Here is a 14770-nt window from a genome sequence, read left to right on the forward strand (position 1 = left end):
GATTTATTTTGCAGGTTTTCTTTCATACGCTTGTGATGTGCCTCAGAAGACATAGTATATGGACCGGTGTGCAATGCCATTGGGGCCTAGCCTGGGAAATCCCATGCTGCTTTGCACAATCGTTCCAATCTGAAAAGACAGCATGGAAACTATGGTCTAAAGGCTCGCCTGAGTTAGGGAGCCAATCAGAGAGTGGGGAGGGGTGGAAAGACGGTGACGTGTACTACTCGACAAACGGAAGCTTGCAGTTTATTTGGGACTGTTTACGGATCACATTTAACATGGCAGCGGGTCCAGCTTCTCTCATATTTGTCTTGCACAAATGGCAGTAATCGTTCGGTGCCATTGTTTTCCTATTTTTGTTTTGCCTTCTCTTTCTCTTTCCTTCTCTTCTTCGCCTCTTCGTCTTCTTCGTCGTTCTAACTACGTCACCGGGTACAACTGCCATGATTGGCCATGGGCTACGTATACGCCAAATGATAGACATTCGCAACATCCAATAAACGGCCGTTGACAATTGTAAACCACACCTCCCCTACGAGAAATTCAATAGGCGGATTCCAGACCATATTTCACTTGTGATATGGTCTGGTGTTAACCAGACTAATTGGGGCCTATACCATATAAACTAGCCGTGGAAGGCTTAAAACTAGATGATTTCACAAGTTTCTTCATTATTCAGTTGTTTCATTTGAAACCATGTTGTTGTTGTTGTTGTTTGCAGTTAATAAAGTATTACTTTGTAACCATGTAGTAATGCTACTTTTTTTAATGTTTTACCATGAATGAACCTGACAGCCTGAGGGTTCATGCACCAGATTCTTCATTGGGGATATTCACCTCATATACATACAGTATATCTGTATTTTTCTTAGCTGTTTAAAATGTTCACCAGTGCAATTTTCAGACTAACTGGAGACATGTTAATGAAACCCTTACAAACCTCAAATCTATGTCTGGTTGACTGATATCAAATTTACGGATTATTATATTCAGATTCAATTTTCTCATTTTTAAAAATATGTGGGTTATCAGGTTCATGCATGGGGCCACAGAATTACACATGTAAGACAGTTACCTGTTTACGCCACAGGGTGTCACTGTGGCACTGTTCACAGGTAGTTTTTTTGGGTGGGGATTTGCTGCGTGTGGGACTTCATGTTTTTTTTAGTGTTTACCTGCCTTTGCCCTGAAAGGTAAGCATGCTCACGGCGCCCCGTATTATATTCAAGTATTATGTTAAAAACTATGCCTTTTTGTTGCTTTGTTCGTGCTTATTGGTCAGGCACATGTCCGACTAAAGTCTGCTGTTGGTGGGAGTGTTATTAACCTTGTTTTTTTTTTTTTGCTGTTTGACGTCTTGGTGGTCTGTGTGAGCCCACTACAACTCCATCCGAAAGCCAATCCCACCGCAGGGGCCGGGGCGGGGGCCGGGGGTCCGGCAGCAGATGTGCCGAGGCAGTGGGTTCCACACAAACATATAACAGACTACACGAGTCTGCACATAGCGCACTGCTAATCAAGGCACACTCATGTTTACAAAGAAAAACATTTTTATATGAATTAATATAATACTTAAATGTATGAAAAAGATAAAACATACTTGACAAATTAACAACTATTTGGTAACAAAAAGAAAAAGAGGAGACAATACTTGTTATTCGATATAAAGGTACAGTCAGTGTTTCCCACAGACCAGGTAGCAGTTTGTGGTGCGCCACTGTGCCGATGAGGGAATCGTGCGCGGTGGTGTCGTGGCGGTCGGTGGAGTCGGTCATTGGGGTGTATGCAAAGTGTTTACAGCGGGCGGTGTTCAAACACACTATTTTTCTTCAGAGTCACCTGCTGGGACTATTTTAAAGCTACAAGAAGCATTTGAGATTAATCTAAATTCTTTTAAGTTCTTTAAGAGAAGACAGCTAAAACAATTTTTCCCAGAACCCTGCCTGGTTTCATTCCTCGACCCAACTTTACCTTACAGGGCAGGCCATTAGTTTGCTGGACTTGATGTTGGTGGAAAACCTGTCTTTTAAATTTATGAAAATTACTCACCAAAATTCAAGTTAAAGTTTATTTTTTTGCCGTTTTGGTGGCAATCTTTCAATCATTCTTTAGTTGACATTCAAGGAATAAATTGCAAAAAACAAGCTGGAGGTTCAATACTCCATTGAGTAAACATTGAGAGTCAATGAAATTATAATAGTCAAATAAATACGAAGTTATTATTAGCCTATGGGCATCCTACAGTAGCCTCTCAACTACTGCATTTTATCTTTATCACATTGTTTGCTGCGTTTCCAACGTTATAGGCTGACAGCTGGACGTTCAATACTGATAATGTTATAAGGCTAGCAGTTCATAAAGCGGCAGCACGGTGGTGTAGTGGTTAGCGCTGTCGCCTCACAGCAAGAAGGTCCGGGTTTGAGCCCCGTGGCCGGCGAGGGCCTTTCTGTGTGGAGTTTGCATGTTCTCCCCGTGGGTTTCCTCCGGGTGCTCCGGTTTCCCCCACAGTCCAAAGACATGCAGGTTAGGGCTGCATGATATCAGAAAAATATTCGATAACATGACTGGATCTCTCGATATCGATATGTATCACGATAATTAAATACATAATGTTTTTCTTACCTCTACTCGCCGTTCTGCCCTGTATCTAGCATTTAAAAAAAACACCCAATGCATCGCTTCCATTCCAGCATTATTTTTTGTTGGAAAAACATGGCTACACCTGCAGTGGTGTCCATCAACCATCTTTAAATCTCTTAATTTTTGTGAGCACAGCAGAAAATGTCTTAAGTTGAAGTAAACAAAAAACTGAAAACTACATTACATTAACATAAAGCATTCAAAATGTCAATTTCAGCGGCTCCCGGGAGATGAAGGTGAGCGACACAGATTCACCATAAACTCAAACACAATCTGTTAATAACACACGCGGGTGAGAGAGCAGTGGTGTGTGTGTGTGAGAGAGAGAGAGAGAGAGCGCGGTAGTGTGTGTGTGTGTGTGTGTGTGAGAGAGAGAGAGTGAGAGCGGTTGTGTGTGTGTGTGCGTGCGTGAGAGAGAGAGAGAGCGGTTGTGTGTGTGAGAGAGAGAGAGAGAGAGAGAGTGAGAGCGGTTGTGTGTGTGTGTGAGAGAGAGAGAGAGCGGTTGTGTGTGTGTGTGAGAGAGAGAGAGAGCGGTTGTGTGTGTGTGTGTGTGAGAGAGAGAGTGAGAGCGGTTGTGTGTGTGTGTGTGAGAGAGAGAGAGAGAGAGCGGTTGTGTGTGTGCGTGCGTGAGAGAGAGAGCGGTAGCGTGTGTGAGTGAGTGAGCGAGCGGTTGTGTGTGCGTGAGAGAGAGTGAGAGCGGTTGTGTGTGAGAGTGAGAGGTAGTGTGTGTGTGAGAGAGAGAGAGAGTGAGAGGTAGTGTGTGTGTGAGAGAGAGAGTGAGAGGTAGTGTGTGTGAGAGAGAGAGTGAGAGGTAGTGTGTGTGAGAGAGTGAGAGGTAGTGTGTGTGAGAGAGAGAGTGAGAGGTAGTGTGTGTGTGAGAGAGAGAGTGAGAGGTAGTGTGTGTGTGAGAGAGAGAGTGAGAGGTAGTGTGTGTGAGAGAGTGAGAGGTAGTGTGTGTGTGAGAGAGAGTGAGAGGTAGTGTGTGTGTGAGAGAGAGAGTGAGAGGTAGTGTGTGTGTGAGAGAGAGAGTGAGAGGTAGTGTGTGTGAGAGAGTGAGAGGTAGTGTGTGTGAGAGAGAGAGTGAGAGGTAGTGTGTGTGTGTGAGAGGTAGTGTGTGTGTGTGAGAGAGAGAGCGCGGTTTTATGTTTTTATGCTTCTGTACAGCAGTGTTTGTCCCAGCGAGCCGCCCCACCACTGTTTTACAGGTACATGTCTTGCAAAGTACCTGAGTTTGCAGTACGTCACCCCTCCTGAATCCAAAGCACTTCCAAATAGCAGACGTGCATTTTTTTTTTTTGGAAACCAGTTCCTCCTCACACAAGTTTGTCTCACCACACTTGCTTCCGCCATCACCACGAGGCTTTTACTTGTTTTGCAATAGGGGGCGGAGTTATCCCGCGGCGCTTGTTGACATTCAAATGTGATTGGACGGCACAGAAAAATCTGCCTTTTATCGAAATTTAAGTAATTTTTGCGGTATGTGTATCGCAAACTATGATATCGCGATATCGATACTTTTTTGATATATTGTGCAGCCCTACTGCAGGTTAGGTTAACTGGTGACTCTAAATTGAGCGTAGGTGTGAATGTGAGTGTGAATGGTTGTCTGTGTCTATGTGTCAGCCCTGTGATGACCTGGAGACTTGTCCAGGGTGAACCCCGCCTTTCGCCCGTAGTCAGCTGGGATAGGCTCCAGCTCGCCTGCGACCCTGTAGAACAGGATAAAGCGGCTACGGATAATGAGATGAGGGTGCACTTTGATTAACAACGTCATACATTAATTTAGAAATACATTCATAGAAAAGAAGATTTACTGGTAAAATATTGGTTTTGGAAAACAATGGAAAGGCACTTTCTTTATTATCAACAAAATGGATTAATCTTAAAGCTTGTTTTTGTAGGATTAATACTTTAAATGAGTTTTACAAGCCTGTCCCCAAGAACTAAGACCATATGTTAAATAAGGTTGAATCAGAGAGCGATATAATGTCATAAGGGTATGTAGTGGAATAAAATGTCTAAGCTTGGCCAAAAGGCCGACAACCTTGCTTATTTTGTTGTAAATAAAATCAATATGAGGCTTCCAAGAAAGATTGTCATCGATTATTAAACCCAAATATTTGACAATTTTTTACGTTCAAGTGAAACAAATTTGTTTTGAGAGTTATTAAATATTTTAATATTAATTGAAGATACTTTTTTATGATAGTGAGAAAAAATTACAAAATTTGATTTTTTTTAGGTTAAGAGTTAGCTTATTAACTGTAAACCATTCGTGAAGTTTTGTTAGCTCTTTATTTACTACACTTTCAAGTACTTTAATAGATTTATTAGCATATAAAATGTTAGTATCATCAGCAAAGAGGTGAAGCTTAAGGATACTGGAGGCATTTGAGATGTCATTTATATAGAGTAAGAATAGTAAAGGTCCAAGAACTGAACCTTGTGGTACACCACAAGTCATTTTTTTTTATTTGAGATACTGAAACCTGTAGTTTGAGTTCTACCGCTTAAATAAGATCTAAGCCAGTCATAAATTATTCCACGGAACCCACAGCAGTATAGCTTATTTAACAATATACTATGGTCCCCAGTGTCAAAGGCTTTCGATAAATCCAAAAATATCGCACAAGAGAAGAGGTTTTTATCAATATTCGATTGTATAGAGCTTATTATATCTAATATTGCATGCTGAGTTGAGAAGTTTTTTCTAAAGCCGTATTGAAATTCAAAGAGTAGGTCATTTTTATCAATAAATGCAATTAAACGATTATAAATCAATTTCTCAAAGATTCTATTAAAGACTGAAAGTAATGCAGTTGGTCTATAGTTACTTGGATCAGAGTCATCTGATTTGAATACAGGAATCATTTTAGAGAATTTTAATTTAGAGGGATATGATCCAGTGTTAATAAAGGAGTTTATTAGATAAGCTAAGTGATCATTAATAAGGTGACATGAGGCTTTGAGTAGGTCAACGGGACAAGAGTATAGACCATAAGACTTATTTTGGGGCAAGGCTAGGATTTCATTTTCAATTTCTTGTCTTAGAACTGGTGAGAAGAAGAAAGACTCTTAGTTCTAGATTCTTTAAATAATCGGAAAAATGTTTATTAGACAAAGGAATCTTGCTAGCTAGTTTAGGCCCGATCGAAGCAAAATGCGTGTTCATAATATTGGACAAATTTTGAGTATTGAATTCCAGTTTTTCGTTATTTAATGGGTCTTTACGACGGGAAATGGTTTTCGATCTTTTTTTATTGTTATTAATAAGCGCATTAATACCTTTCCATGTTCGTTTCATGTTTCTTATATTAAGTTCAAAAAAGTAGTTGTAGTGAAGTTTTTTTAGAGATGTGTATTAGGCTAGAATAGATATTTTATTTCTATAGTATTTATATTTGTCAGTATCGCCAGAGCAAAAAAAGCTGATTTTTTTACTTTAATTGATCTTTGTATACCCTGCGTTATCCATGGCTTTTGCATTTGTTTTAGTCTCTGGTTGGAACGAAATTTAATTGGAGCATGTTTATTCACTAAATTGTTTATCTTTTTATAAAATATGGAAAAGGAAGAGTCTGTATTACCATTACCAAAAAATGACGCTGCGGGGTATTTGGTAAATTCAGATTTGGAAAGTTCATTTACAAAATTATTGATAATGTTATTAGAAATAAATCTTGTTTTAGGTTTGTTAGTTTGTATTTTGAGTTTGGTTGATGAAATTATACAGAATTGTGAATAATGATCACTTATGTCAGAAATTATATTTCCACTCAAAGTCAGTTTTTCTGGTATGTTCGTAAAGATATTATCGATAACTGTAGCGGAGGTATTATAAACCCTAGTAGGCTTAACAACAGTTGGTAGCAAATAATTACTCTGCAAAGTAGTCAGAAAGTTATGACTGTGATTACAAGTTTCTAATTTTAACAGGTCGATGTTGAAATCTCCAAGTAGGAAAACTGATCTTTCCTTCTTATTGTATAGCTCTAAAGTGTTTTCCAGATACTTCAAAAAGTTAACTGGAGAACTATGTTGTCTGTAAATTATACCACAGATAATATTTTTTTGATTAGGAATCATAATGTCAACCCATAGGGCTTGAAAATCAGAATTGGAAGTTTTTTCGAGAATTGAATAATTAAGATTCGAACTGATATACATGCCAACACCTCCAGAAGCTAAAGGTGTCGGAACGTATTCAAAAAAGTAGCCAGGAATATTCAAATTAGTTATAGGAGGCAAACTAGAACTAGTTAATTTTGTTTCTGAAATTCCAATAATATCAAATTCAAATGCAAGCTCATTTAATAGATGAGTTTGAAATTTTTCTAAATTTGCGTTTAAACTCCTTATATTGTTATAAATTATTGAAAAACTTGCTTCAGAATTATTAGAGATTAAAGTGCTTTTCAGTTTTTGGAAACTATGTGGCGAATAATAGTTTGAGGTAATGTTATTTGAAATGTGAAAGTCAGGACTAATATCAGGCTTAGGAGAAAAATTTGTTTTAAATAAGTCTAGATCATAAAGTCTATGGAGCTTATCTAAGCAGGGTTTACAAGGAAGATTCTGAGTATTTGACGACAGTAAATTGTTGAATTGGCCATGACTTAACATGATGTTCGTATTATAAAAGGGAAGTTCCTTGAGTAAGTTTTTTTTGTTTCTTTAGTGAACACTTATCTTGCTTCATTTAGAGTAATTCTTATCTTCAGTTGTAGATTTGATCACAGATGACAAAGAACTTCTGATCCAGTTACTTGGATGGTAATAGATTCATCGTCTTTCTTGAGATAAATAGCCGAGTTCGTTGTCCAGCAATACTTATAGTTGTGGTTTTTCTGGAATTCTTTTGCTTCACTTAGGAGTTGTTGTGATCTTGGGGTAAGGTGATCCATAACTTTAATTCAAGACTTTGTTGGTGACGGAAAACCAGTAATATCAGAAACATTGATTCTTGCTGCCTCCTTCTTTCGATTCATAACTTGTTCCTTTGCCAGTCTTCTCGTAAACTTGCAAATGATAGCTGGTGGATAAGAAGATGGTCGGCGGTTTGGAATTCGGTGGACTATGTCGATGTCAGATAGAGAAATCGAGGTCGCCCCCATTTTGTGAAAAGGATTCATGCAGATGTCAGCAGATTCTGTTGCAGATTCACGAGGGCCTCCTTGTGGAACACCGAAGATTTTCATGTTATATTGGTAACTATATTTATACATGCCTTCAATTGCCCCATCAATGGAATAGACTCTTTCGCTAAGTCTTTCTAACTTAGCAGATAACGATTTTTAATTCTCTTTCCACTGAAAACTGGGAGGATTTCATATCATCAAATCCTTCTCTCATAAAATCAAGGCTCTTGATGATTTCAGTGTCCTTGTTCGAAGGTGCAAGAAGTGACGCGATCTTGTTCTTTAGTCCTTCCATTTCTTGGCTTAACTCATTGATCTGTAATTTGAGTTTGTCATTTTCTTTTTGTAACTTTGTGTGTGTGTGTGTGTGTGTGTGTGAGTGAGAGAGAGAGCATGGCCGTGTGAGTGAGAGAGAGAGAGAGAGAGAGAGAGAGAGCATGGCCGTGTGTGTGTGTGTGTGAGTGAGAGAGAGAGAGAGAGAGAGAGAGAGAGAGAGCATGGCCGTGTGTGTGTGTGTGTGTGTGTGTGAGTGAGAGAGAGCGAGAGAGAGAGAGAGAGCATGGCCGTGTGTGTGTGTGTGTGTGTGTGTATGAGTGAGAGAGAGAGCATGGCCGTGTGTGTGTGTGTGTGTGTGTGTGTGTGTGTGTGTGTGTGAGTGAGAGAGCATGGGCGTGTGTGTGTGTGTGTGTGTGTGTGTGTGTGTGTGTATGAGTGAGAGAGAGAGAGCATGGCCGTGTGTGTGTGTGTGTGTGTGTGTGTGTGTGTGTGTGTGTGTGTGTGTGTGAGAGAGAGAGAGCATGGCCGTGTGTGTGTGTGTGTGTGTGTGTGTGTGTGTGTGAGAGAGAGAGAGAGAGAGAGAGAGAGAGAGAGCATGGCCGTGTGTGTGTGTGTGTGTGTGTGTGTGTGTGAGTGAGAGAGAGAGAGAGAGAGAGAGAGAGAGAGTTGGGATATTTTCCAAAATGCAGTAAAAGCAAAAATCTGTGATTTGTTAATTCACATGAAACTTTATGTAACTGATGAAGGTACAAAGAAAATATTTTCAATAGTTTTACGGACCAACTTAATTGTATTTTGTAAATATAAACAAAGTTAGAATTTGATGCCTGCAACACTCTCATAAAAAGTTGCGTCTGTAATAATATCTGTGTTGTAGAATGATGGAGGGAAAGAGATCAGACTCCCCAGAACCCAGCTGTGTGTCCATGAAGAGTGACGGGTCAATGGAACGCCCACCTGTCTTCAGAGACAGTCCTGCTGATCAGAGGTCAGTATAGCGAGGTGTTTTACAGCACTGTTCCACCTGATCAAACTCACTGGTGTCATTGTGAAGCCCTTCATGAGCTTTATCAGGTGTTGAAGCAGTAAAACACTAAACTGTGCAGCGCTGCAGCTCTCGGACTGGCAGTGAGGAAAACTGCTGCTTCTTGAGGTTATTTAAATGGGAAAATATGGTGGCAAGCTGGGTCTCTACTATCCGGAGATGTGCTGAAGACCCACGCAGTCCTGTGGGACAAATCCGGTCCTCAGCCTCCTTTCATTTGGCCCAGGAAAACTTGGGAATAGTAATACTGAAACAGTAAACTACTGCTCAGCATTGTCACATGATCCAGCCTTTCTTCCCCATCTGAAGGGTGTTTACTGTAAACCGCTGTATATATGTGCACTCTGGTTTCTACCATGGCTGGCTTGATCACAGTCTGAAGTGCAGGTTGAAATCAACACTAGTGTGCTGAGCTTGATGTGAGTCACACTCTGGTGTCACATGAGTTCAGAAGCACATCATGTGCCAGAGTGACAGTGGCGTAACCGGAAATTAATTTTAGTGCAGTGATGAAATCTAGAAAATAAAATCACAGTGAATAATTGGGGGAAATTACACCTTTATATTGTAAACTCTGATCTGCTTTTCTTTTGCAGTAAACCCCAGCAGTGACTTCACTGTTTCTCATCGCAGCTGCTGGTATCCAATAAAATGTGATTTAAATCAATGAATTCTTTCACAGAGATACCGAATGTGCTGTACACATCCACAGAACGCTCCTAAAACATGAATGATCTCGGCATATCCCACAGGTCTTCATCGGAAAACGCTAAATTCGATACAAGGTCAAATTCGGAATATCTAAATGGAATATGCTGTTCACGAGACCCGAATCAAATTCTGAATATCAGGCATGCAAACGGCGTGCTTTTCGGCGCATTCCGCTTTTTCCCCGGCATTTTGGGCGACTTGTGTAATTCGTGCAGATCCGAAGAGTTTTTTTTGGGGGGTGGGTTGCTCTCCGGTAATCCACTCTGGTAGTAATGATAGACCCGAGTACTGTGCAGACCATACAACGTTTGGTTCCCCCTGGTGGATATATGGAACCATTGACAGTAAGATTGACAGTGTAGCTGCTGGCTGCTATTATAATATTCAACAGCGTTCCATTACAAACTGCGAGCTGCTACACTGTCAGTGGATGGAACCGATGGCTGGGCAATCTGGTTGCTAAGGAATGTGACTCCCGGGCTTTTCCTCAGATTGGTGTGTTCATTTATCAACTTGCTGAATTTCATCTACTAGTGTGTATTTCTTTGGAGCTTCGGTGACTGGGAGTAAACGATCAGCGTTGAAGTGGAAGTCATTTACTCATCTACAATCAAAGTGTCTCTCGTAACCTAGCCTCCTTCATCTAACCATATTAGCCATGACCTATCCTTGGGGTAAAAAATGCCTGAAAAACGTAATGTTATTTGAGGAGTTGCATGATGACTGTATATGTTCTCAACGTAGTGTCTACATGGGTTAATGACTATTGTTTTTTGTTCCTCGATGATATTTAAGTGCCGTAATACCGTTCTATACGTGCAAGAATTGGTCTTATTAAAGCTTGTGGCTGTCTGGCTTAGTTAAAATGCTAACCGTTAGCACCCGACTAGCTGCTATTTTAGAACATCGAGTGATCAAATGGTAATGTGTAACCCATGTGTGTGTTATATGAGTTCGTGGTGCATACATCCAAGGCACTACACAAACTTCAGGAAGTGGCAAAGAAAAGGAAGAAAAAGGAGTAAAGATGGACTGACTTTGGGGTGGGGAACTGAAGATGGATTGGGAACTGAATTAATAAATAATAGTAATTAAGAAATGTTCTGTTTTGTTGAAACTGTTGTCTGATTGATATTTAGTGTGTGTGTGTGTGTGGTGGTGGTGGTGGGGGTCCGCGTCGCTGCGCTACCTCACTCTTTTTTGACCATGGTTGTGTTTGCATCCCTGGAATATCATATTGGGAATAATAGTGGAATATCGAGGTGAATGTAAAGGTACTGAAAGAAAGTCACACAGTTTAGACCACGCCCCTCTCTGCTTCTCCACATACGCTGCCCTTCTTGCAGGATCAGCATCATGACGAGCCCTGTGTCTCCGCTGTTTCTCAGCTGAGGACATCTCTATAAATTTACTGAGTTTTTTTAAAATGTGTTGAGGGAGAAAGGGAAAGTGTGCACGTGGCATATTATCATAGAAATATGCTTTAAACATTAACAATTTTTAAGGGAAAGGATTTTTTCACTACTCCGTTTGTTAGCTATGTTACTTTGTATCTGCTGCAGCTTCCAGTTCTTTTAAATCAAGTCAAGTCAAGTTTATTTGTATCGCGCTTTTAACAATAAACACTGTCGCAAAGCAGCTTTACAGAATTTGAATGACTTAAAACATGAGCTAATTTTATCCCTAATCTATCCCCAATGAGCAAGCCTGTGGTGACGGTGGCAAGGAAAAACTCCCTCAGACGACAGTCATGACGTGAGGAAGAAACCTCGAGAGGAACCAGACTCAAAAGGGAACCCATCCTCATTTGGGCAACAACAGACAGCATGACTATAACATTAACAGTTTTAACATGAAGTCAGTTTCGTTGATGTTATAAACTCTTCATTGATGGAAACTTGAGTGCAAAACTGTTCATGACAACTGCAGTCCTAAAGTTAGCAAGTCAACTGTAGTCCTCAGCCATAAAAGCATTACTGTAAGAGTCCAGAGCGTCTTCCAGGTGTGACTTTCAACTGTCCATATGGGCCGATATCAAGGCTGAATACTTTCTTCTTTGCTGCTGCCTTTTATTAAATCACATTTGATTTGATTTCTTTCAGTGTGACCACAAAAAAAGACGCGCGTGCCCTCTTTCGAATGCTGATGTAATTAAGCCGGAAGTTTTGCTTGTTTTGATAGCAATCAGTAAAGTTTGAAAAAAGTAGGCAGTAATCATCATTTAAACTCGTTTTTGTGCAATACTTCGTTTGGAAAACAGTTTTCAAAATGGTGGCACTGACACCTGGCTGACACTTCACGTTTCGAAGTCTCGCACAAGTCTCGTGAAGATCGCGCAGATAAGCGACGCCTGCTGTGGACCAAACGAACTAAATTCAACACGGCTAAAAACCGAATAGGCTGATGAGTATTATATTTAATTGCAATTAGTTGCCAATACGAGTCACGATATAAGGTTACTAAAATCAAAAATGTAATTGAATAACACGTTAATTAAGAAATAAAGCAAGTTTAAAAATGACTTCAGTTCCCCTTTAACGTGTATGCCTTTTAAACACTTTTAGATATAATAAGGTTGGTTGAAATGCTCAGCCTTGACTTTTATTTGCCTATATTATTTAATTTGCTGCTTATTAGACTAAGAAGAGGTTCAGTGTTCATTCAAACTGGATATACAGTCATCCATATGCACTCCATATTATATTAGCATGTACACTTCCCTTAATTTGCGTCTGTAATAATATCTGTGTTGTAGAATGATGGAGGGAAAGAGATCAGACTCACCAGAACCCAGCTGTGTGTCCATGAAGAGTGACCGGTCAATGGAACGCCCACCTGTCTTCAGAGACAGTCCTGCTGATCAGAGGTCAGTATAGTGAGGTGTTTTACAGCACTGTTCCACCTGATCAAACTCACTGGTGTCATTGTGAAGCCCTTCATGAGCTTTATCAGGTGTTGAAGCAGTAAAACACTAAACTGTGCAGCGCTGCAGCTCTCGGACTGGCAGTGAGGAAAACAGCTGGAAGAGTTCAGTTCAGCCTGCAGTCCCTGAACTGGAGGGTCTGTGGTGCGACACGAGAACATTTACACCTGGGACATTAATCACTATATCACTATTTCATTCATTCATTCAAACTTTTTTTTTCTAAATGTGTTCATGAGGAAATCCTGAAATCATTGTATTGTGTTAAGAGGATAGTGTTAAATATCTGTCATCATCATCTCCCTTGTCCAGCGCAGTTGCCAGGTCGGGGTCAAGTAAAGATTATTTGGATAGTACTTTTAACAGTAGACATTGTCGCAAAGTTGCTTTACAGAAAATTAAAGACTTCAAACATGAGCTAATTTTATTACTAATTTATCCTCAATGATGAAGCCTGTGCCGATGGTGGTGAGGAAAAACACTCTCAGACGACATGAAGAAACCTCGAGAGGAACCAGACTCAAAAGGGAACCTATCCTCATCTGGGTGATAACAGATAGCATGATTATAAATAACTCATATCTATAACTGGGTCCTAAAGAGTCACAAAGTACAACTGTGAAACCAGGAAATTCATTATAGCTTTAGCATTAAGACTGTTTTGTTGATGTTATAAAAACTTCATTGATGGCAACTTGAGTGCAAAACTGTTCATGATAACTGCAGTCCTAAAGTTAGCAAGGTGATTGTAGTCCATCCATCCATCCATCCATTTTCTGCCGCTTATCCGGGTCGTGGGGGTAGCAGCCTAAGCAGAGCAGCCCAGACTTCCCTCTGTTCCTTCCCTCTGGCATTCTGTGTGACGTACTTCCTGGTTTCCGAGTTGTTTGCAACAAGTCTTTTTTCCACGAATGTTGGCGTTAATCGCTAATCCTTTTTATTTTTTCAACAAATAATTTTCCAGTATTTCTTTTCATTTTTTATTGCACTTTCGCTTTTCCTTTTCCGCATTTTAAATTATTTTTGGAAGAACACCAAGACCGGAAGCTTTCTTTTTTTTTTCTCCTCCTGTGTAAAGACCACAAGCAGAGGCCATCCACATCGAATCTGCTTTAATATCAACAGATCCTCGATTAAGGTACGTGAACCCTTTCATCATGGCACACCTTCAGCTTGTTCAGTGTGTTGAGTGCAGAATGTTTAGTCATTCTTCCTCCGTCGCGAGTGATAGCTTTATTTGTGATAAGTGCAGATTAGTTAGCTCTCTGACGGAGAAGATTGCAGCTTTGGAGGTGCGTATCCAGACTTTAGAGAAAGCAAGTGAGAATGAGAACAGTGTAGTTTCTGCAGGAGAAAGTCTGGATGCCCTAGGTGGAGTTAGTAATCTCCCAACTCCGGCATTAGAGCCCTTACAGCAGGGCGAATGGGTGATGACTCGGCGGCATAAGTGTAGAGCCAAAGCTACCGCTGAGGCTCGCCCACAGGAGCACCACTCCTCTCTGCATCACGTGTCGAACAGGTTTGCTCTCCTTAGTGATGCACCCACTGAGAAACCTGAAAGAGTTCTGGGTATAGGGGACTCTATCATACGGCATGTGAAGTTAGCTAGGTCTTAACACCAGCAGCTTTAGTCAGGTGTATACCAGGAGCCAGGCCGCGGGACATAGCAGGTAATCTTAGGGTCCTAGGCAAGCACAGGTTCTCAAAGATAGTTATCTATGTAGGAGCTAATGATACAGTCCCCTCCAAAAGTATTGGAATGGCAAGGTCAATTCCTTTGTTTTTTTGGTACACTGAAGACATTTGGGTTTCAGATCAAAAGATGAATATGAGACAAAAGTTCAGAATTCCAGCTTTTATTTCATGGTATTTACATCTAGATGTGTTAAACAACTCAGGACAGAGCACCTTTTCTTTGAACCCACCCACTTTTCAAGTGAGCAAAAGTATTGGAACATGTGACTGATGGGTGTTTCTAGTTGCTCAGGTGTTGCCTTTTAGATTGATTGCTGAAACTTTAAATAGTTCTTGTTT

General features: G+C 40.4%; 1 protein-coding gene across 6 annotated transcripts in view; it reads left to right on the forward strand.

Annotated features, from left to right (window-relative positions):
- Positions 1 to 1110: 1110 nt before the first annotated feature.
- Positions 1111 to 14770, forward strand: part of LOC132887253 (NLR family CARD domain-containing protein 3-like) — a 96309-nt gene continuing 82649 nt past the window's right edge. For 2 of the 6 annotated variants that reach the window (XM_060922783.1, XM_060922789.1), the window contains exons 1-3: positions 1111 to 1196; positions 8935 to 9045; positions 12569 to 12679. In XM_060922783.1, the coding sequence (XP_060778766.1) occupies positions 1159 to 1196; positions 8935 to 9045; positions 12569 to 12679 (260 nt within the window). In that variant the 5' untranslated portion in view covers positions 1111 to 1158. The other 4 variants (XM_060922784.1, XM_060922787.1, XM_060922785.1 and 1 more) reach the window with 4 other exon arrangements.

This window comes from Neoarius graeffei, chromosome 5 (genome assembly GCF_027579695.1).
Source record: "Neoarius graeffei isolate fNeoGra1 chromosome 5, fNeoGra1.pri, whole genome shotgun sequence".
NCBI classification, from domain to species: Eukaryota; Metazoa; Chordata; class Actinopteri; order Siluriformes; family Ariidae; genus Neoarius; species Neoarius graeffei.